The 24,514-nt window shown below is 39.7% G+C and overlaps 1 protein-coding gene and 1 long non-coding RNA gene across 6 annotated transcripts in view; one reads left to right on the top strand and one right to left on the bottom strand.

Annotated features, from left to right (window-relative positions):
* Window positions 1-22,866, top strand: part of LOC122967988 (spermatid perinuclear RNA-binding protein-like) — an 84,139-nt gene extending 61,273 nt beyond the window's left edge. For all 5 annotated transcript variants that reach the window (XM_044332844.1, XM_044332853.1, XM_044332862.1 and 2 more), the window contains 9 exons: window positions 200-293; window positions 681-749; window positions 11,630-11,838; window positions 14,246-14,395; window positions 16,465-16,599; window positions 18,881-19,021; window positions 19,195-19,318; window positions 20,961-21,011; window positions 21,121-22,866. In XM_044332844.1, the coding sequence (XP_044188779.1) occupies window positions 200-293; window positions 681-749; window positions 11,630-11,838; window positions 14,246-14,395; window positions 16,465-16,599; window positions 18,881-19,021; window positions 19,195-19,318; window positions 20,961-21,011; window positions 21,121-21,206 (1,059 nt within the window). In that variant the 3' untranslated portion in view covers window positions 21,207-22,866. The remainder of the gene's footprint in view (window positions 1-199; window positions 294-680; window positions 750-11,629; window positions 11,839-14,245; window positions 14,396-16,464; window positions 16,600-18,880; window positions 19,022-19,194; window positions 19,319-20,960; window positions 21,012-21,120) is intronic.
* On the bottom strand, window positions 13,601-14,239 carry LOC122968016. Its single transcript, XR_006398739.1, has 2 exons — window positions 13,904-14,239; window positions 13,601-13,798 (listed from the first exon to the last, which is right to left on the bottom strand). It is a non-coding gene; the product is annotated as an uncharacterized LOC122968016 (long non-coding RNA).
* Window positions 22,867-24,514: the final 1,648 nt, after the last annotated feature.

Raw genomic sequence — 24,514 nt, 5'->3', positions numbered from 1 at the left:
CTCCCAGAAGAGTTAGTGGGTTTTACATAAACGTCAGTCTGCTCACAGTCCCTCAATAATTAAATCCTATTGATCAGAAAATAAATGTGTGTTTCTTTTCTCTCTTCTCTCTGATACACTGATGTGCCCTTATTCTGTCTGCTCTGTGTGTGTGTGTGTGTGTGTGTGTGTGTGTGTGTGTGTGTGTGTGTGTTTTCAGCACGCGTTACGCCTCTTAGCCTTTGGACAGCTTTACAAGGTCTTGAATATGGATCCTCTCCCCGCCAGCAAGCCCTCAGCAGGGCTGTTAGAAGGTGTGTGTGTTCATGCATGTCTGTAAATTGTGTGTGTGTTTGTGTGTTTATTTGTGTGTTTGTGTGTGTGTTTGTGTTTATTTGTGTGTGTGTGTGTTTGTGTGTTTATTTGTGTGTGTGTGTGTGTGTATTTGTGTGTTTATTTGTGTGTGTTTGTCTGTTTTCGTCTGTGTTTGGTTTATTTTTATCTCTCAGCTATATTTGACTGTTATTGTTTTTCTGCCTCCTCATAAAACAGTTTGCATACTCTTCCTACTTGATACAATATAGAGAAACATAATAATAATAATAAAAGTAATGATAATAATATGTTTGACTCATGTGTTCTTCTTCTCTCAGTCTGTGTAGGATGTGTGATGTGTGTGTTTTTTTGTTCCCGCTCTGCAGGCGGCTGTCAGAAGAGGCATCGGGAGGACGTCGGGTCAGATGACAGAGACTTCATCAAGAGGATGAAAGGTGACTTTGACCATCAACTACCTTCTTTCAGGGTTTCTCAGATTATCCTCCTCCTCCTCTTCCTCCTCCTCTTCCTCCTCCTCTTCCTCTCACCTCTGAAACACATGAAACACTATGGCGGAGGAGCGAAAGGCAAAGTATTGATTTCAATTCAGTCCTTTGTGGAGGGCTGTATGATTAAAAGAACCTGATCAGGGCTGAAAGTCATGATGATTTTCTTAATAATTACAGTAAAATGTCATCACAGCAGAGAGAAACCCAAAAATATGACAGTTTATAACAATATAAAACAAATATAAACAACAAATCCTCATCTTTGACATCTGTAGCTAAATGATATTTGGCATTTCTGCTTAAGAAATGACTCAAGTGATTCAACTTATTATTAAAATATTTGCCAATATATTGTCTGTCAATGGACCAATTAATTATTCAACTAATCATCTCAGCTTTAATGTTTTGTTTTTTTGTTTTATTGCACATCATAAAGACAAATAGTACATGAACAGTGAGACAGAAATAATTCATCAAATGAACTCAGGCAGGACTGAATGTAACCGAAAAAGACAGAACAAAAACAAAACAGCAGCAACAAAAAATACAAAAAACAGCGAGAAACATAAAATAAATAAAATACCACTAATGATAAACAGTAAGTTTGGGGATAAGAGTTACGCATGAGTTGATCCTCCGTCCGAGCCCTCACTGTGGGTTTTCCATTTATTCCATTTCAACATATAAACGTCTCCTTTATTCATAAGTCTGAACGTCAGTTTCTCCAAAGCTGCCAAGTGACCGATCTGACTGGACCAGCGGTTGACAGAAGCTGACTCTGAGGCTTTCTATTCACATACAATCAGTTTACAGCCCGTCATGAGTCCTGTCTGAATCCACTCTGCATCTGAGGGGCTGATATCCGTCTCAGCTCTAACGGCTCCAACATGGAGCCGATATGGAAGCTTCTGTTGTAGTTTCATAATATAAAGGACCAGTGCACTTAGTGTTTTTTTGGGTGGCTTGAATGGAAGATTTCTTACAAACTCACCACAAATACGAGAAAAGAAATTCAAAAGCTGCAAAATTCAAGACATCAGTTGCATCACGCAGTGTGTTTTAGCTCGGCTGCTAAACTAAACTGAACTGCATCGAATGTGAAGTGAATTTGAGCGGCTGCATATAATGTCAGAGCAAAGACACGAGTGGAATCCATCCTGGACGGTGCGAACCGAGGCGAAGAAGTTTAAAACGCTTCTACCGTTACAACAAATTTACACTTAACTCGAGGCTTTATGACTTTACCTCAACGGACATCCAGAGACGAGAGAAATCTGAAGAAAAGTTGAGTCTGAGCTGTCAGAACACAAGCACACACAGTCAGCTAGCTAGCTAACAGCTAATAGCACAGTGTGTACTGTGTGTTTTGGCTGTTGGAGGCAAATAAACATGGACGTGTCGTATTCTTTGTGTATTTTTAGCCTTTATTACAGATAATAGTAGTAGTGGTTCATTGTGCAGATGTTAACCTTTAAGCTACGTTGACACCCGGTGAATGAACATGGACTGAAACAACAAACCACTGGTCTCATTTAAATAATACAAGGTGAGAATTTAGCTTCATGTTCAGTCTGAACACATCTTTTGTGTTCCTGTAAAAGCTCTTTAAGACGTCCGTCCGTCATGATGAGAGTAAAAACTTAAAGTTCTGGAGACATTTTATCACAGAGACGCATTAATATCAAATATAAGGTGCAAAATATTAGAAACCTGTGTTGGTCGGCCATGAGAAGACGGAGCCAGTGTTTCTCTCACAACAGCAGATAAGTGGATATTGATTGAGGACTTTGTTGCTCATTCGTAGTTAATGATAAAGAGTTCTGATGCTCGCCGGTGTAAACACAGCGGCTCCTGACAGGATTTGTGTAAAAGGTGGAAAAGCGAATCTGAAAGAAGTGAAGCTTTTCTTAGAAATCCAGAAGCTCTGAAGGATCAAAAAAAAAAAAAAACGGCCTGTCAGGTTTTTTTTTTTTTTTTTCTACAAAAGGAAACCTGCTGTCAGACTGTTTTCAATCTTTGTATCAAAGGAGAGGAGATACCCTGACCCCCGCCTGGATGTGATCCTTTGTCGGCCAGTGTTTGAAATTCAGCCGTCACGTCTGAATCCTCCGCAGGATCGTATCAGGAATCCAATTTAGCGCATTGAATTGTGTCACCGGCTCGGCCTGTATCAAATGCAACAGGAACAGGTTAAAAAAGGAGCCGTTGAGGTGCCAGATTTTTTAAGTGAAATGTATCCTTGAAGCAGAAAATTGTGTAAAAGTTATCAGATTTTCTTAACAGACTGAAAGAAGGTGGGAAAAACAAAGCCGCCGGAGCTGAAAGAAACATAAAAGGAGGATATCTGGAATCTTTCTGCTCCTGCCGTTCGGGTTAGAAAAAGGTCTGCGAGTCAGCGTCTTAATGTCAGCGAGATTCACCAGTCAGTAACTGTGAACGTCAAACTGTCCGCTCACCGTCCAGCTTCATCAGGACACGACAGAGAAGGTTTCTCCAGGTCGTAACGTCGTCAGGTAACATTTATATTTTTGCTCAGTGATGAAAGATTCCTATTGGAGGAGAAAAAGTGATCACATAGGAGGAAGTAAAGCTGAATACTGGCTTCCTTTCTCCTCCGAAATACATGTATTGATGCTGAAACATTGATCGTACTCAGATGAGAAGTTTCCCTTTAAATTTCACTTCTCTCCAGGACACGTAGGCATCTTCCTCGCCCCCCTCCTCCTCCTCCTCCCATCTCTTCAAATCAGCAAGTCTCTGCTGGTCTCTGAGTGCCCTCAGCGTTCATTCATCTTCAGCTGATTATCTCACAAGTTGCTGCTCTGTAGAGTTGTTTTGTCTGCCGGTTGCAGGAGTTCAGACCCAAACGATGATGATAATACATCTCATATATATATATATACAGACGCCGAGAGAGCAGTGAACTTTTGTTTATTTATTCTCTCAGTATCCATCTTCCACTTTTAGAGTCCTGCTGTATGAGGATTGAAGAGATTGAAGAGATCATCAAAACTTTAGAAGAAACAGAAACAGATCATTTTCATCTTTTTCTTTTTTTTTTTCTTTTTTCACTGATGTCTCACAACAGAACAGAGGAGTCTGATCAAAACTTGATAAATCTTATCCGATGCTACAGATCAGCCGCGCTGGAGGAGGCTTTGTTATCCCGGCTCTCTCTCTCTCTCTCTCTCTCTCTCTCTCTCTCTCTCTCTCTCACTCTGTGAAATACAGAACGAGTGTGAGGTAAAAGTAGTGAGGCTGCTCCAGTTGGGAGGCTATATTTGAATGTTTTTATTCTGTTGCATTACACTCCTATTTAATAATAAAGATTCAGCACAGTCTGTCCTTTTTAATATTTTGTGCAGTGGACAACTAGGATCTGATTTTGATATCTACTTCCTGGTCGGCAAAATACACGTATGAATGTTTTATCTGACATGCCGGTATGTACGTGAAACACTTCCTGCTCTCCGTACGGACTCTTAAGCTGTTCTCTCTGAACGCGACTACACTGTAAGAAATAGAGGATAAAATCGGCAGCCCTCGATTTAAAGTTAAGCTAAAATGAGGCTTCGGGAGTTTCAGTCTGTTTAGTACAAAATTCCCTCTTTTTGTTTCCGTTATCCGGCTTTTACCGCTCGAGACTCAGAGGGAACTTCAAAGTGGATTTTATTCTTTGCAGATTTGAGTATTTTTGCAGTCTTGTGTTTTCAGCTGTTGTTTTTGAACTCCAGACCTCCTCGACTCGCTCTGCCTCTGTGTCTAATAAGACATGAAATATATTTCAGTCTGTATTTATGTGGTGTTCTGAAAGAGATGAGCGATGAGAAAATGCCCAAAAGGAGCGAGTTGTGGCTAACACAGTCAGAATGGACATAAATACAGTGTTTGCTAAGGAGCTAAAGTGTTTTACAACAAGCTAGTGAAGCTGTAAACAGAACCGTATCCCTGCACATGCTCAGTGGTGTCTTCCTCACACAGAACTACTCTCCTGAGACTGAAAACCGCCGTTATTAGTCTTTGGAGCCGTTTCTAAACAAACACAAACAAACTAAAGCGACTAAACTCTTCATAATGAAGGAACATGTCACCCAGCGCAGCGATGTGACTCACTGATGTGTTTTTAATAGTTTTTAGACGACAACGGAGGAATAAGATATATCAAGCTTTAGATACACACACAATACTCGTTAGTAGATCAGTTCATTGTTGGTTTGGCTCTGAGCAAGTTTTTTGTCGACAATAAGAAAAATATAGAAAATTGCCAGACTTAACCTTTAACTTTAACACAAACATATCCTGTAATGTGAAGTTACTGCTGCGTGCAACACTATGAATATCTTCCGGTAAAGACGTTAGTCCATCTCAAATCACTTCTATACTTCTACACTTTCATGTAGTACACTGTGTACTTACTGGCGTAGTGCACGAACTTTGACAGGGTAGTGTTGTCTCAAATCAAACACAGCCGTTGTGCACTTACCGGAAATGACGATCGCTAATTAGCATTAGCTAGCGTTAGCATTCGCGTTATCGTTCGCCCTACCAAATCATTACAGACTGCTAAATTAACCCAAAAAAATATACTGATGGCTTATATCAGACAACAGTATAGTGGTGCTTAGTGCTAAAAAACACATGTATAACTTACATTTGTATAATGTGGTGATGTTCACTGTAGTTGCAACGTACCCGGCCACCATGTCCAGTTTGAAAAGTGGTCCCTCCCCTTCCGCTACGTAGCCAAGATGGCGACCATCGAGGGCGAGAAGTGTCCATAGTTCCACACTCAACTTTTTGACCGTTTGAGTGCACCATCTGGGTTCTCACAGTGCACTGCATTTATGTGCACTTATGCACTCAAAATGTTAAGTGTAAGTACAGAAGTATGTGATTTGAGACACAGCAGTTGTCTAAAAATATGCACAGTTTAAATGATATCACATCTCCCCCCTCTCTATGACCGCTGGCTTTTCTGTCTGCCTTCCAGTGTAGCCATTAGGAACAGCTGTAAACACTTAATTTCCGACATATGAAGCAGCTCTGATTGACCATAAACTAGCCTTTACTCCTCTCTCTCTCTCTCTCTCTCTCTCTCTCTCTCTCTCTCTCTCTCTCTCTCTCTCTCTCTCTCTCTCTCTCTCTCTCTCTCTCTCTCTCTCTCTCTCCGTCCTGTCTGTCGGTGTCACAGTAATTAAATCTGCCCTCACTGGGACGATCGTCCCCGGCAACTCTCATCTGCTTCCAGTTCAAAGGAGGTGACGGGAGGCAGAGATAGAGAGGGATTAATACTGCAGGCTGCTGCCACGCAATTATCTCACCACCTCTCACCACACACACACACACACACACACACACACACACACACACGAACACGAACACACACACACAAACAGAGTGCATTAACAACTCCCCCTCTCTTCCTCCCTGCACCTGTCCATCAGCATCTTCACATTCGTATCTCATCTCATAGGTTCTCCATCCATATTCATACTGAACTGCACTTGAAGTGGCTGTCAGAGCCTCGCAGTCATTACACGCTGTCACCGCGGGTCAAAAGACGAGTGTGTGAAGGAGCTGCTGTACACTTGACAAGCAGGAAGTAAAGTATTCCTTCAGTGACATCGGTTATGTAATCGGTGATATCTGTGGGTGGTAATATGAACAGTATCAATATTAAGGTAATTATCACAGTATTATTTAGGTACAGAGCATTCAGAAAGTTGTCAGACACCTTCAGTTTTGTTGCAGCCTTCAGCTAAAATCATTTAAATTCATTTTTTTTTCCCTCATCAATCTACACTCAACACCCTATAATGATAAAGCCAAAACAGGATTTTAGATTTTTTTGCAAATTCATTAAAAAGTAAAAGCTGAAATATCACTTTGACATAAGTACTTAGTTGAAGCCCCTGTTGCAGCCTCGAGTCTTCTCGGGCACGACGCAACAAGCTTTGCACATCTGCGTTCGGAGATTTCCTGCCTCTGTCAGGTTGGATGGGGACGGTCGGTTCAAGCATAGACTGTATAAAAATATGGACGTAGTTACCGTGACGTCACCCGTCAGTTTCTGAAGAGCGGTTTTGAGGCTCAAAGTGAGTCGCTCCAGCCATCGCCATTTTGGCAGCACGTGACGCTGCCTAACTCCCAGCCAATCAAAAATAGGCAAAGAGGCGGGGCTGAATGACTGAAACAAGCCACCTAGCGGCTGGCGGACCTGTCACTCAAAGCAGCCATGTCCTTCATTATGCAGAACTTTACGGCTTAATAAAATTTTAACGGGTGAGTTATAAAAAAATTCACCCCCCGTACAGTTGTCATGAAAGAGGAAATTAGCTACAGAGACTTTTAACATGGAGGTCTATGGGGAATGACTCGCTTTTAGAGCCTCAAGTGGTCGTTCAAGGAACTGCAGTTTTTGGCACTTCCGCATTGGATTCATCTTACAGCCCCGGAGGTTGCTGCTTGGGTTCAAGTCAGAGCTCTGGCTCGGTCGCTCAAGAACATTCACAGAGTTGACCCTAAGCTGTGTGTTTAGGGTCAAGGTGAACCTTTGGCCTAGTCTGAGGTCCTGAGGATATCTCTGTACTTCGCTCCGTTCAGCTTTCCCTCAACCCCGACCAGTCTCCCAGTCCCTGACGCTGACGCTGCCACCACCAGGCTCCACCGTTGGGATGATACTGGGCAGGTGATGAGCAGACATGACGCTTAGAATAGACGCTTGATTTCATCAGACCAGAGAATCTTGTTTCTCACAGTCTGAGAGTCTTTTAGGTGCTAGGAGAGGCCTCCGTCTGGCCAGAAAACCCAGATCAGTGGAGCGTTGCAGTGATGTTTGTCCTTCTGGAAGTTTCTCACATCTCCTCACAGGATCTCTGGAGCTCAGCCAGCGTGACCATTTAGTTCTTGGTTACCTCTCTTACATTTTAAGTGCATTATGAAGCATTATTGTCTTCTAATGGTCAGTATGAACAGGAGGAATGATTACAGCAAGAAAAACATGTTTCAATGTTCATTTGAGCTCCTGACAGTTGTTTTAAGACAGGTTTGAATAATTGTAAACCCTTCCCTCTTTGAAATCTTCAAAATACTCTCTACATGATTCACAGAGGAACATAGTTGTACTGTTGGAAGCTTGTTGTCCATCTCTTAACTTTATTTAAGAGATTCTCCTGTTTGCATGTTTCAAAGGCCTCGAGTTCAGCAAACCTATTAATGCTGAACACATAAACCTTCAGCTCAAGGAGAATAAGCAGAATAATACAATTCTTTGTGTTTGTGTGTTTTTTTTCCCCACATCAGTGTAACAGAAAGTATTGAAAGAGAAGGAGATGAAACATTTCTGCTGTACAGTATGTTCAGTTTTGACAGTGACCTCGTGTTCCTCCACAGTGTGGTAACGCTTTATTATTACTTTCCAAATCATTTCCAAAGATTTGGTACAAATTACAATGAAATAGAGACAAAATTTCTGAAACTGATAGTAGAGTTTAAATGTAATGAAATCACAAAACCAGTGAGTGTACAAGGACAGTTAACCCCTCATGGACAGGTTTCTCTCTCTCTGGGGGTTTATAAAATAACACAAAATTAAATAAAAATAAAGGTTTATTTGACATTTATTTCCCCTTTTTTCATAATTTCCTATAAATTCTCCTAAGCAGTTGTTGATTTCCAGAGAAATATCCTTGAAAGAAGTGCTCCATTTATACTCACACAAACATTAATTCACTATTCATTAATTGTTGGAAGAATATTTTTTCATACAGTAGATGTTCAACTGCCTGCAGACACTAGCTGACTAGATTATGGCAGCAATGAATGAAATTAATTAATTGGGAGTGCACCAATGGAACACGACCTCCATTTTTTCTATTAATTGGCACCAAATTACATAGTTTGTTCCTGTGAATTTAGTTACATATCTAGGAAATTATAAGAAAACATTTCTGTTCTGTCTGCTGTACAAAGGAGAGAAAACAGACCAACGTCAGAGTCAAAGAGGACAAACACATAAAGTATGTAGTCAACCAAGGATATGTGTTGGTTTGTCATTGGGTAGAAGGTGGAACAAGACCCTATTGGATAATAAATACAAAGGTGAAGAGCTATACATCAAAAACAAGACAGAAAAAAGACGACTCAGCTGTTCATTGAAGCCAAAGGGTTCAACTGTGTTGGGACCATGAATCCAATATGACTTAACTATTTCACCACCTCTAGATGAGCGGGAAATCTTTTCTATTTTCTCTGTTCCCTTGAACTTTAATGAGGCTGCAGAGCAATTTGCACTATTAAAGGCTGCAAATCAATCAGCGTGCTCTTTCCTCATTTGAACTTTGCTGTCCCTGAACCCGAGAAGCTCCTGATTCAGCCGCGTACCGCTCGGTAGATGCATGGACAACCCCCTTTCTACTAAATAATTATGTTAAATAAAACATACAAGGGATTAGCAGTAACGTCTGATATCCATTAACCTTTAACCTCACAGCAGCAACAGAAGGCTTATACAACATTTGACCTTTGAAGCTTAAATACGTCTCTGGAAGCAAAAATCTGGTTTATCCAGTTTAGTTAAAGGAAAAGGAAGGCGAGGACTGTCAGCAGCTATCAGGGCTCGTTTTAATTCATTTCTCCTGTTTGTTTTTCTAAAGTGAAGCGAATCCTTTGTAGCTTGAAAACACAGTCGACAAAGTTGGACTTAATGCAAACGGGGGGGGGGGGGGGGGCATTTATTATGGAGACAGTCTGCAGTTTTGTCATAATAGAAGTCGCCAAATGTCACGGTTTCATTTCAATTCATCTGTGAGATATTACTGCTCAGAAGCTCAAGGGAAGCAGAGCGAGTCCTCCTCATCTCCGCTCAGTCTGGAGGTGTGAAGTGGCTTCGACTCTTGAGTGTGTCGTCAGTGTAACACCAGAGGAAGCCGGATCTCAATCCCATCAACTGCCTATTAACAGTGAGAGCAAATGAAACGGCCTCTGAGACTTCCTGGTTCTGTAATCATGTGTGAAGTGAGCAATCTGTCTTAATACTCATTACTCTGATGGAAACTAACCGTCGACGGAGTACATGTGTACCAGAGCTCAGGCTGTTTGTTTTAGGTTTGAAGTGATGACTTCACAGGTTTCTCTGCAGGTCTTGAAAAATCTTAAATAGCAGGAACATTAGTTGTTGTTTTTATGAATTTCTACTTTACAGAAGACGGTGTGATCACTATAAACAGCTTGTGCTCTTTGGTCGACACTGACTTTAGACCGCTCTTGAACGTTGCTGTCCTTCAAATCGTCCAAGTTCATGAGTTTAAATTAAATAGCGAGTGGTATGTGACTGAAATATTACGTTCACTTGGATATAGAGGTTATAAAACATTTATACATTTCTAAAGTGTTTAAAAAAAAAAACCTCCAGTTTGAGCCAAACTAGTAAGTTTCAATCAAACAATCAAACTTTTTAACCCTCTTGTTGTCTTCCCGTCGACCGTGCAGCTTTTATCCTCCTGGGTCACTTTTGACCCGAGAGGACAAAAGTCCACAGATGCTATAAATTTTAATGAAACACCCAAAATTCAATGAAAATCATCACTTGTATTTGCAAACTGTGTGGTATGGAACCATCCATGTGATTTTCAGGCAATTAGATGAAATAAATCCATATTTCTGATATAAAAACATTTGAAAACGGGTCAAATTTGACCCGAGGACAACAGGAGGGTTAAGGGAATAAAATACTAATATTTTGGCAACTTTATATCTAAAATATTGTATAAGAACCTCTCCATAAAATCCCCAGTTTACTTCAACAGCACCACAAACTACAGCTTTCATGAAATAAATCAACATCTCTCTAAAAAAGATGAAATAAACAAACATTTTAACCTTCATGAAGTTATTATACTGCCTTATTTTTATGTGGGTGTATCTAATAAACTGGCAAGTGAGCGTATGTGACCTGACTGAAATTCATCTCAGATTGTGTCTTTATTGCGTTCACACTGTGATGCTGCAGAGTTTATGTGAGCACAAAGTATTCAGTGATTTATTTTTTTTATGTGTGTCCAAAACAGTTGTTCCTTTAACCTTAATCTGTCCAGAGGAAAGACGTCTGTGCAGCTCTTTCTCACAGCGTGGTGAGCTACCAGTAGGTTTACCAGTAAAATATCTTACTGGGATTGTATCCGTCGGAGGTGTATGAACATCTGAAATGTTGGATTTATTACAGAAATGTGGACTCGAGGAAAATTATCTACAGAAAATAAACGTGTAGGCGGAAGAGTTCAGAGACGATGTCAGAACTAAACGCAAACAAACAAGAGACAAAACTGAGAACTTTGATTATTTATTTAAAGAAAGAAAAACATGTTGGCGATAACTGTAGGATGAAGATGAAGATGAGGGGATCTGTGATGATCTGTGGTGATTTGTGTTTTGTATATTTCTAAAGCACAATAACATGTAATGGATAAAATGCTTATGTTTCACTTTATATTACAGATCACAGACTGTTTATCCAGGAACTAAACCAGACATATAATGTTTCTACTGACATGAACTGATGCATAAATGTAGATTTGATTTTGTTTGGGTGAAGTTTGTATGAATTTGTGTTATATTATACTTGCAGAACAGTGTGCATGTGTTTAGTTTAGTTGTATGTAGGCTGGTGGGTAAACACATCAGATTTTTGTTGTTGTTGTTGATTAATGTGTCGATGAGGGAAAATTAAACTACTAACTTATTGAATTCTGATGATCTCGCCTACATGAAATACGATAAACAGAGACCACAGCAGAAACCAGTATGTCCCTCCTCCCTCTTTTTTTTAGTCTTGGACTGGAGGATGACGGATCCCAATCACCCCATGAACGCCCTGATGCGTCTGAACCAGATCCAGCCGGGGCTCCAGTACCGCCTGCTGTCCCAGTCCGGCCCGGTCCACGCTCCGGTCTTCACCATGTCTGTAGACATCCAGGGAACCACCTACCAGGCCACCGGGAACTCCAAGAGAACCGCCAAGCTGCAAGTAGCCCTCAAGGTATTTAAACAGAACTTCTAGTCACCTTTTATAGTGTGAACACACCACAAAAAAGTCCAAATTCTCTGATTCCAGCTTCTCAAAGTGAATATTTTCTGGTTTCTTTAGTCGTCTTATGACAGTAAACTGAATATCTTTGGGTTGTGGACTGTTGGAGAACATCACCTTGATCTTTGGGAAACATGTGATCAACATTTTTCACCATGTTCTGACATTTTATTAACAAAACAACTAATCGATTAATCAAGAAAATAATCAGCAGATCAATCAATAATAAAAAATAATCACAAGTTCCTTAGTATTACTGTTATATGGAATTTGGAAACAGCTACTTTTGTATTATTAAAAAAAAAACAAAACAATAACAGTGATGAAATCATAGACTGTATAAAAATATGGACGTAGTTACCGTGACGTCACCCGTTGGTGTCTGAAGAGCGGTTTTGAAGCTCAAAGCGAGCCGCTCCGGCCGTCGCCATCTTGGCAGTGCGTGACTCTGCCTAACTCCCAGCCAATCAAAAATGGGCAAAGAGGCGGGCCGAATGGCTGAAACAAGCCACCTAGCGGCTGGCGGACCTGTCACTCAAAGCAGCCATGTCCTTCATTATGCAGAACTTTATAGCTTAATAAAATTTAAATGGGTGAGTTATAAAAACATTCACCCCCCGTACAGTTGTCATGAAAGAGGAAATTAGCTACAGAGACCAAAACCGTTGTTTGTACCAGACTGTAAACATGTTTATTTCTGCTGTAAAGTTGGACATGTTAACATGGGGGTCTATGGGGATTGACTCACTTTTAGAGCCTCAAGTGGTCATTCAAGGAACTGCAGTTTTTGGCACTTCCACATTGGCTTCATTTTACAGACCCGGAGGTTGCCATTTGGATAAAATACATGAAAATCAGTTGATCTGTTTCCTGTCAGCACATGTTTTGACATCACTGAGGCTCATATGCATTTAATGTAATGTACAAAGGTTTTAAACACTAAAAATAAAGTGCGGATGATTTAAAAAATGACACCATGAATAGTTTTTATCTATAAACATGATACACAGTTCAATAAACAGCAGAAAGTTAAAGTAAATCAGTATCTGCTGTGAGCAGCTTTACCTTTAAACCAGCAGCAGTTCTCAGTGTTTCAGGTTCTCAGCAGGTCGGTCGTTCCTGCATCTCGGAGAAGTTGCTGCAGTTTCTTCTTCTGCTGTTTCTGTCTCTTCATGTTAATCTCAGACTGACTCCGTGATGTTGAGATCAGAGACCATCTGCTGCAGGTCTCCTTGATCTTCTTGTTGATGAAGATACTTCTTTATGACTCTGGATGCATGTTTGGGCTTGTTGTTGTGCTGCAGATGATCAGACGCCTCCCTGATGTCGCTGCATTAGTGAGAAGAATCTAAACATCTAAACTAAAACTTTTGCACAGTACATATACAGTACTTATATACATATTATATACACATATACATACATACATACATTACATATACATATACAGGCTGTGTTAAAACCCTTCAGATATACAGGCAAAAATATGATTTCAAATTGTCTGTTTTCTTCTCTTTCATCTAGGACATAGAGTGCTTATTAATGGCATTAATAATAATAATAATAATAATAATAGTAAAGTTTATTTGTATGTCACTACAAAATGCTTTACACTAAAACAAACAAAAATAGCCTATAAAGTGGGAATAAAAAACAATCATAAAACAGACATAAGATAAAAATGTCAAATAAGAAGATGAATGGCGACGCTGAGCTCCTCCGACAGGTCATTACTGACAATATAAATATACAGCAGGCTTCACTACAACATGTACCGACTGTGTCATGAGCCTGTAAATGAAAGGAAGGAAAAAAAAAACTGAACAGCTGAGGGTTCAAAGAGTTAAAAACACCCACGTCAGCAGTCGTCCTGTTTCTTCACTGTCTGTTCTCACAGAGTCAGATCTGAACACTGAAGCAGACAAAAGAAGACAAATGACATCATTCAACTCTTCTCGTGTCGATCAGAGAACAATAAATGTTCTTTTTGTGACAGTTTTTATCCAACTTCACACACGTTTATTCATTCATCGACACGTTCACACTCAGGAGCTGCCCAGTTCAGCCCAGTCTGTGGTGTTGTTGGTGTTGTTGGTGTTGTTGGTGTCGTTGGCCACTTTCAGCAGCAGTCGGTCGGGTTGACAGTCCTCCTCAAGACTCATAGATGTGATTCACTTCCTGTGAGGCGTTCAGGGACCATCAGGGAACTTTAGATGAGAGAACGTTTGTTACTTTCAATATTAGACGTAGAGTCGAATCTAGATTGTTTGAAACCTTTAGAGCTTATTGAAATGTTAATTAAATGGATTCTCTGTGTGTGTGTGTGTGTGTGTGTGTGTGTGTGTGGTCTCCTCCTCAGGCGCTGCAGGCTCTGGGCTACGTGCTCGGCAGCGACGGAGACGTGGACTCGCTGAGCGCTGATGAGAAGTCAGATGGCGAAGGCAAGAACGACAGGATGTCCACCAGCTCCAGCTCCACCTCCATCACCTCCTCCACAGACACACAGGAGGTGGGGAACACACACACACACACATACACACACACACACACACACACACACACACACACAGATAAACAGTTGGATTCATAACAAGTACACATGAGGTCTAGACTGATGCACAGACGGACAGCAGCCTTTTGTGAAACGTCAGTGTTTCCAACCTGCGATGTGATAAAGACTTCAATAAACTCGTCATTGAGGTCAATTCAAAATTATCCAGTGAAGCAAGTTAATGTAAAATATAATATTATAATCAGCAGGAATCCTTAAATACATCTTCTCCTTCTACCTCAGTGACATTTTTTTTATTTCACAAATTCTCCTGCTGGACACCAGATGTCTCCTCCTTCACTGTAAAGTTCATCCTCACTGTTTGTTCACTGGAAGCTTCAAGTTTCCACATCACACTTGTATAAGTCACATACTGGACCACGACTGGCTCCAAACTGGTTGTGATGTCACAAATCCTGCTTGTAGGTAAACTCGTGTTAAACTGAGATTTAAGATGAACTCAGAGAAACAGAGAAGAACAAACATCCAACTGAAAGAACAAGAAGAAGAACATGAAGAACATGATCTCCTCTTACATTCACTCTGATGTTGTTTTTTCTGCTTTTTGTTCGTTTTCTTTGTTTTTTTTAATATTTAACATCAACCTGCACAGTGACCGCTGATGATCCAACATACTGATTGATTTATGTGTGTTATCAGTGAACAATAAATAAATAAATAAATAAATAAATAAAGTAAGTATCAGATAAACTGAAAACAATAATGTCCACCGACCAACGTAATCCTGCTCATGTCAGTATATTTGGTTGGCAGAGTTAATAATAATAATAATACTATATTATTATAATAATAAAATATCTCTTTGTGTGTAGAACTTTACAGAAAAATAAGTTTACAAACTCGTTAACAAATAATCCATAATACAACATGATTCTATTAATAAAACATATTAAAAATAGATAAATACACAATAGGAGAAACAGGAGAATTGTTTTCTTTATTTATTATTTGTAGAGATCTGATGACTCTTTATATTAATCTCAAGACCCCTTGTGGGGCCCCGAACCCCATGTTGGGAACCTTTTTAAAAGTATTTTAAAATCAGTTTTACAGACTGGGAACCAGTGTGATGAAACTGGAGTCACTTTGTTCTTCTTTGTTCTAATGATGAAACTTTGATATTTTAATATGTTTATAAAATGATCTTTCAGCCAATCAGAGACTGTAAATTAGATCAATATTATCAGCTGATGTCAGCAGATAGATCTATATTTCTACATGTTGACCTGCAAGTAACAATAAATACAGTTGAGTCAACTTTTACACTGTAAAATGTTCTGCTCAGTACATATCTTAAATAAAATGTAAGGGATCCTCATCAAAATGTTTGATATCTTAAGCTCTTGATTGTTTGTATTGATCGAGCTTCAGTATCAATGCAGACATGTAGTTATAAAGAGTCCTGATAGTCATTAAAATGATATTTATGTGCCTTTTTTGTACATGTATTGTTATTGAATTCTATATAATTGCTTGTTTATATCACCTGCCTGTACTGTATATCACATGCTGGTTATCAGCAGCTTTAATACAGACAAACAAGGTGCCAAACAGCTAATGAATGTTTATATTTTACCAGCGTCTGACTGGTGGCTGCAGACAAACTAACAGTTCAAGTATTAATCAGTGATTCACGTTCTGTCACATAGTTTCTTTTTGTGATTAACGTTTTAGTGAAATTTCAGATACAAGCATAGATGTCGATAAGGACGGTCAGACATCCAGCAGCATCAATGTTTATACTAGTGTGGACAGTGTGAAGATATCTGCAGTACATATTGTAATATTGATGATAAGTTTACTGCCAGCATCGATGCAGTCTGTTCTCATTCTGCATGATGGGATGGAAGGTCCTATTCTGTCAGATTGTCTCTCTGTTTCCTGACCTCCAACATGCAGGAGGAATAAATGATGTTACAGGCTTGTCCTACTTTGGGGGAAACATGGAAGGAATATGTGATAAATGTATTTTCTCTCTCTCTCTCTCTCTCTCTCTCTGTCTGTAGTCCAGAGCTCCGGGTCCCATCCTGACGGCGGGAGGTAAAAACCCGGTGATGGAGCTGAATGAGAAACGCCGCGGCCTCAAATACGAGCTGATATCAGAGAGCGGCAGCAGCTACGACAAACGCTTCATCATAGAGGTTACCAAAGCACACACACACACACACACACACACACACACACACACACACTCGTACACGCTACTCCATTTTATAGATTTCCTGTCTTCCTTTCAGAGGCTTTTATTAGGAATTGATGAGAAAGGGAAGATGTTTGATGTCGGACGCTTCCTCCATATCAAAACATCTTCACACTTCTCAAAAACACCAGGAAATAAAGCTGAACATGAAACCAATTTCATCCCATGAAATCAGACAGAAGCAGTTTGTTTTCTATGTTGTTTCACAGGAAATGTCACAGCAGCATAATGAACTAAGATCAGTGTTTTCTTTGAGGATTATTTTCCTGTAATAATCATGATGATAAATGTCAACATATTGCATGTGGAGGGTTTCTAGTTTGTTTAAATAAGATCTGTGTGTTTATAGAAAGAGTAAGAAGCCTTTTTCGTGAACATCTGGGAGGTGCAGTAACGTCGTCTCTTCACAAGCTGTGAAGTGAAAACGGCGGCTTCAGTCCAACATGGAGGCTTTAATCACAGTCCTGCCGTGTGTTCACCTGCGTTTGGGCAGCGATCAGAGCTCAGTACAAAGTCACTGCAGTTACAGCAAAAAAAACCCAGAAAAAATAGACTTGAAAAAGAGTTGAAGAGCAAACCGATCAGATAATAAAAATTTGGAATTGATTTAAATAACAAATCTGTCCGTGAGACAAGTGAGATACAGACGACTGAAAATGTCTCTTGTGTAGACAGCAGGGATGTGCAGAGATCCAGTATTTGTATTTGTATTTGTTGAGGCAGCAAAATTATTTGTATCTGTAAGTGTTACAATAAGTGTTCATGAATAAACTACCTTATGAAGGAGGTCCCCACACCAGGTCTCAAACTGGAGTCTCCCAGATCATAGACGACTGCGCTGACTACTGAGCTAAAACTTTACTCATCACCTCATTGCTGACAGACCTCTACCTGTTTATACACCCATAACACAGAGACACAGCGTGTAATGAGTAGAAGGAACTTCAAAGGCAATTCTTGCTTTGTACTTTTCATTTATTGCCTATTTTTTACAACCTAACTTTGTGGAGCTTTATCTTTGAGGAACACCCCCAACAAATAATTTTTAAAATATTTGTATGAAACAAATATTCGTATAAAACCCACTATTTGTGCTTTGCTGAATAATGTATTTGTATTCAGGCACACCCCTAGTAGATAGAGTGTAAGATGTGGCTGCTACTGACAAGTTCTTTTAAAATGACTGATTTTGTCAACAAAAAGGCAGAAAAACTTTACAGTGAAAAAGAGAAGCGAGTAAATATTTGAGAAGCTTTAATCAGGAGATGATAGATTTTTTTTACTTAATGGTGAAAGTCAGTTATCCAATCCACTTTATTTATATAGAACGATTTTAACAAACACAAGGTTTCCAAAGTGCTGCACAGCAAGATAAAAAACAACACAATAAATAGCACAACAGAACACAATAAAACAATGGACACAATAGGATAAAAGTAATAAAATAAGATAAAAACAAATAAAATAAATAAAGTGCACTGCTCACACAAGGTGCAACACGCTACATGGTGTTAAAAGCCAGAGAGAAGAGGTGGGTTTTAAGAAGAGATTTAAAATTGTAGTTATTATCAAACCTGTCAGTAACTTTGTTGATTCACTAAACGTTTTATTCCACCATCTTACTTCACAATGTCAGTGAGGGGCTTTAATCTTTAGGAATCTCACAATTCATTTCTAATTATTGGTGAATTTGATTCAGAATCGTCAACATAACGTTATTTATTAAGAACAGAGACAAACAGATTTTGAAAAAGCCCGATAACGGTCCAACCTGACAGATGTTGGTGTGTCCGAGTGGAAGATTCTGAACCTGTGACGTCTCCTGAGGTCCAAATAAAAAGAGCAGAGAGTCACATTTTCTTTGCCGTGTTTGACGGCTTCTATGACGTGTTCAGTGATGTTAACCAACAGCAGCACAACGCCACACACACAACTGTACACATAGCAGAGCGAAGGAGGAATGATGATGTCGGTGCTGTCAGGTGGAACATTGAAGTTTATTGACACCTCATTGATCAAGGCGAGCTGTGATTGGTAGTCTGCCACGTCTCTCGGCCAAGTCACAGCTGGAGTTTGATGACTTCATGATCACCCGATAATACTGTGTAATCTGATTCTGACAGTAATCCTGCTAAAAAAAAAAAAAAAAAAGGAAGACAAATACATATACAACTTATATACCTATTGAAGTACTCAGTCCTGTGTTTTGTGCTGTGTAACAGGTGGAGGTGGACAAGCAGGTTTTTCGGGGGACTGGTCCCAATAAGAAAGTAGCTAAAGCCAGCGCTGCACTGGCCGCCCTGAACAGCCTGTTCTCCGGCTCCAAATCCACGACCAACAAGAAGAAACGACCCAATCCTCCGGTGAGTAAAGAGCCGGGATACAACTGACTGACACGCCGTAGTGCGGTGATGTGTATTTCTATGATACGGACGACTTTGGAGGGTCAGAACTGATTGATGTGAGGACCAGATTTCCTACAGACTCTGAACATCCCTCCGTGTATTTGTGTGTACTTCTGTGTGTTTTTGTGCAGCCGAAGCGACCCGTGGCCTCGGTGCTGACGCTCCCGGCTCTCGCTGCCAGACCTCCACGAGTCCCCGTCATCCCCAGAGCTCCTTACATCAGCACCCCGCCCACACATGGATACATCCCCCCAGGTGAGTCACATGACACAAATCTACCTGCACACATCTCGCATAGCAGCTCCAAATATCATACAAGAAGCAGATCAGCAAGTCTTTTTCTTTCTACATGATTTATAAGCACAATATTGGCGAGGAAACAACTTATATTGTGTCTCAGTGTGTTTAGATAACTAACAAGCAGAACTGAAAACATAAACTTGAATCATAAAAGCGGTGAATATTACCGTTAGATTCATCTGTAAGCAACGTTTTCAAACAGCTTTCAGACGGCGAGCGGTCGCCGTTACCACCTGCGTTGTTTTCAATGTAAACACGACAGCAGAGGTCAGTTTTTCTGTTTGATGCTGTGGTGCTCATCATGTGACCATGGCAACCACATGCAGTGAGCGAAACGATGCAGGAGTTTACTGATGTCTGAGTTTGTCCTGAATGATGCGTCTCTCCACCAGCAGGGAACAGACACATCCGTGAAGAGAAACTGTGCTGGAGCTACATCAAAGTCTGATTATCTGGTCTGACACAATAAATGTTAATGATAGTAGTTGGTAAAACATACTTTATATTGCTTAGCACGTCCTTTATGTTAGACTACAACCTGTTCTGTTTAGGTGTGATGAGATTTATACTACATAGGTGGATAGCAGCAGTCTGATGGAGGCCCCGTTCACACCTGGTATTAACATGCGTCTCCACCTGCGTCCTGAGTGACCACATGTGATCGGATCTCACTTCCCCGCTCTATATGCAAATAAACACGGACATCATTTCTGTTTTCAAAGACCAAATTCGTTCGTTATTCGTCCAAAGCTGTGTTCAACTTGTTTGATAACAGGATAAATATTCATTGATTATTTAAATCTCCGGGGGGGTTGGTCTAATGTTAATCAATGTTTTGTGTTGTTCTACACATCCAACAGATCAGCTGTTACACACAGTACAACTGTTTGGAGTAAAGTCCTCTTGATAAATCCTGAGCTCATTATGTTTCGCAGCGCAGCAAAACTAAACTTCTGAAATATCTTTTTAGACGGACAAGCGAAAAATTAATGATTTAATTTCTATTCTAACTGTCGATTTGAAGAGGGAAACGAAAAAAACGGGAAGTGGATTATGTTTTTAATTCACATGAAAAACAAAATAATTTGTTTATCCTAAGTTGAGCAGCTTTGGACGGAGGGTCCTGTGTCTAATTAGCCGAAAAATAGAGGACGTCAGTTGAGTAGGTGGTCCTTCAATGTGGTCCAGGACTCATTGCGTTTACACCACTGAAAGAATGTGGCCACATGCGGCCCAGACCACCTCCGAATGTGGTCTGAGTGATCGGATCTCAATCCGTCCTCAATGCGTCTTGGGTGCGTTTACACCTGTATTTAGAGCTGTCCACTTGTTATCGGATCACCGGAGACGGATGTTAATACCAGGTGTAAACAGGGCCGTAGAGTTCAGGCTGGTAGGACTGAAGGTAACCGGCAGCTGTGGCGACCCACCGCTCCTCGTCTGAAAGCACTTTTACTGTCTAATCACACGAACCAACTTTTTCCATATATGTTAAAACTAAAAATAGTATTGTGAAATAAAATCCTTCAGATATTAACACAGTGTAAATATTCTAAGCAGTAATTACAGCTTCTAATACTTTCTTTTTTCCTGGCAGGTTTTGGTGCTCCTTATGGTTACAGCCCTGCAGGCGCCCTACCTGCCTATGGTAAGTTGCAGTCACTGTATCTGATCAATAATCCATCCATTTGATTTGCTCATCACCACATCCCAACATTTGAGTTCTTTTTTTTTGTTTTTTCTTTGCTCTTCCTCAGGTTTTCCCTCCAGATTGCCCTCAGTAGTTGTCCCAGTCATCAGAGTCCCCACAACATACCCCGTCACCCACCTCTACCCCTATTAGGACCTCCTACTCTCCCTCACCTCACCCTCCTCACCTCGCAGGAAAAATCACTTGTTAAAGGAATATCCTGACTTTGACTGTGTGTTCACGACACAAGCTTCAAATAGTAAAACCAACATATAGCCTTACTGTGTGTTTCTATAAATAGGGAAATCTTTCCTAGTCTTACCAAGTCAGATATAAAGGATGGATATCAGTTTAGCCTAACCTAACTTCCCCATTAGCATCAAATCATAGCATGTTCCCTCTGGACAGCAACCAGCTAGAATAAATTGGCCATTAGAAAGTTGTGCGTCTATGTTGCTACAAGCTGTGTGAACACAGTTTGACAAATAAGCTCTTTGATCATCAAACCGTTATACATTGAAAAACTGACTTCAGCGTTTAGTGAGCTGCAGTGTGTGAAAGACTGCTCAGGTTAATATTACACCAGGGAGCTGATCATCTACTGTAGGAGACGGAATAAACATTACCTACTGTATAAGGAACTAAATGAAAATCTACTGTAGGGAACTAATTAACCACCCCCCATAGTAACACCCCCCCACCCCCCCAAAAAACAAGAAGAAACACTGAAATGAACTCCAAAAAGCGCCAACCAATACAATGACTACTAAATATCTGCTGTGAGTAAATAAACATACTGTGTCAGGGAACTAACTCAACATCAACTGTAGTGGATTAAGCAAGCAAAATAGATAGTCACTATAGGGAACTAATAGAAAACATCAACTGTACACCAACTACTAAATATCCAACATAGGAAATAATAGGACTATACTCTGATAGGAACTAAAGGAACGGTTCCCCTACAGTGGCTGTTTTAGTTCCCAATGGGATGTTTAGTTCCTTACAGTGAAAGTCATCCTCTGTAAGGGAACTAAAGAAACAGCCATCATAGCAAACTAAATTAACAGCAATTGTAGGGAAGAGAAAATAATATCCACTCTAAGAAACTTAACATACTCTTTTGGGAACTAAAGAAAGGCCTACCATACACCAACTAGTAATGTAAAATACAGGGAACAAAATAAATATAAACTTGTAATAAGTGGTTAAAAGTTATTGTAGGGAACTAAAAACACAACTACTAAATATCCACTGCAAGGACGTAAGATCCTCTGTTGGGAACTTGAGAAACAGCCACTATAGGGAACAAAATACACCACCAACCAAACACTGACTACTAAATAACCAACTGGGAATTAAATAATTATCCACTGTAAGGAGGAAAATATCTTCTTTAGGGAACTAAAGAAACAGCCAGTGCAGGGAACTAAAGAAACACCAAATATGCAGATAGAAAACTGATGACAGAGACTTAAAACGGTAACAGATCAGACAGCTTCATTGTCAAAAAGTTAATTATTCCTTTAACGGTCACTGATGGATGTGAACGTTGTTTTGTATTTTAATTTCTCTCTTGTTTTCTAATGTTTTAAGTTCCTGTGGAGAGAGAAAAAACAGGTTTACAATAATCGGTTGCACTGAGAAACCTTTTCCTTCTCTTTGGATTTTGAATGTCCGAGTTTACATTATTACAGTTACTGTTGAGTATGAGCCATTTTGTGTTGAGTTAAAATGCTGTCTTTTCAGAGAGGTTTTATTTTGACCTGTTTGTAAGTAATATTCTTTTTAAATAAATGAATATTTTTGTCAACAGCTGAGTAACTTGTCATTCGTAATGTTTTCATGCTTCTTGAATTTTATCTACACGTCCAGGTAAGTGCAGATGTGCAGTTACTTAATTTTCAAAAAGAAATTTTATTACCTCTTATCATAAAATAGTATTTTACATTACTCAACCTCAGTAATCTTTGTACTTTCAGATCCTAGATAAAGTGCCAGCCATAATCTGTGTAATATGAGGTTATGTTTCTATAACCTGAACCGCTGTCAGTCACCCATCAAGTCTTCTTCTGTTCCACTTCCTGTTATTAGTCATTTAAACATTAATCAGCCCTGATTCATCACTCAGATTTTAGTCGTCAGTATTGAAAAGATTCATGTTACCTCATGTGTCCACTGAAAGCTCTCAAAGCATTTTACCTTCATCTTGTCAGGCAAGACATTAAGAACAGTTTCTTATTTACAATGACACTTGAAAGACTAAACCACATTAAAGCACATCCCCCATCCTCCCTGGACACCCAAAAAATAAACAAGTTAGAGAGAATAAATAAATAAAATTATTAAACGTGTGAAAACAAAGAGGCTTTGTCAGTTGGAACCAATCAATAGTCAGACACGTAGTGCAAATATGTACACGTAAACATGCATACATATACACACACTTATACTTTGGCCATAATTTTTATCAATAATAATAACATTGTGTTTGGGAATGTGGCAACATGACTATAAAGAAGTCAAGAAACAAACAGATCAGGTTATAAAAAACAGGTTAACCAAATTAATTTGGAAAACAAAAGCCAACTGTAAAACTACAGTTTAGACTAAGTGCTTCAGCTTTGACCTACTGTACTTCCTGTAGTTGTGTGAACACAGTTTTCCTGCACAATGAGGGATTATTACTGACATTTGCACTCATTCAGTTTTAGTGGTTGGTTTGTTTACAACCTGTCTGATTATCTGACTGCTCGTATTTGTTGCCCTGTCTGACTTTTCAGCGATGTTGCACATGTTTCTGGAGTGAAAGGTTATAATAACTGACTGTTAGCTAAGTCCCTTCCCCAAACTGTGATTATCCAGTCGCAGTTAAGCAACCATAACTAGGCACTGCAGCTTTAGAGGGTGGTGTCTTTTTTTCCAAAACCAAAACCAAAACACACATGAACAACAGTGTAAGGAGTGTGTTATATGTTCTGATGCATCATGCAATTGTTAGCATGCCGAGCTAACTACCTACAGAAGTAACCAAGCGTTACTTCCAAAGCCAACAATCATCAACAGTTTGTTACACATGCAGCTTTCGCCTCAGTTTTAAGTACAATGTGATCTATCTAGCTATCAAGTAAATATTTGAGACCCCCTTTACAAGGTTTTGGTTTTTCCAAAACCAAAACACACATGAACAACAGTGTAAGGACGGGATCAAGCTGTGTTGATATGTTCTGACGCATCATGCAATTGTTAGCATGCCAAGCTAACTAGCTAACTACCTACAGAGGTAACCAAGCGTTACTTCCAAAGCCAACAATCATCAACAGTTTGTTACACATGCAGCTTTCACCTCAGTTTTCAGTACAATGTGATCTATCTAGCTATCAAATAAATATTTAAGACCCCCTTTACAAGGTTTTGGTTTGAAAATGAGACAAGTGTAAAGGAGACGCTGCTTTCAAACA

The sequence above is a fragment of the Thunnus albacares genome, chromosome 2 (genome assembly GCF_914725855.1).
Source record: "Thunnus albacares chromosome 2, fThuAlb1.1, whole genome shotgun sequence".
NCBI classification, from domain to species: domain Eukaryota; kingdom Metazoa; phylum Chordata; class Actinopteri; order Scombriformes; family Scombridae; genus Thunnus; species Thunnus albacares.
Note: the sequence above shows the minus strand (reverse complement) of the source record. Positions and strands in the feature narration are given on the sequence as shown.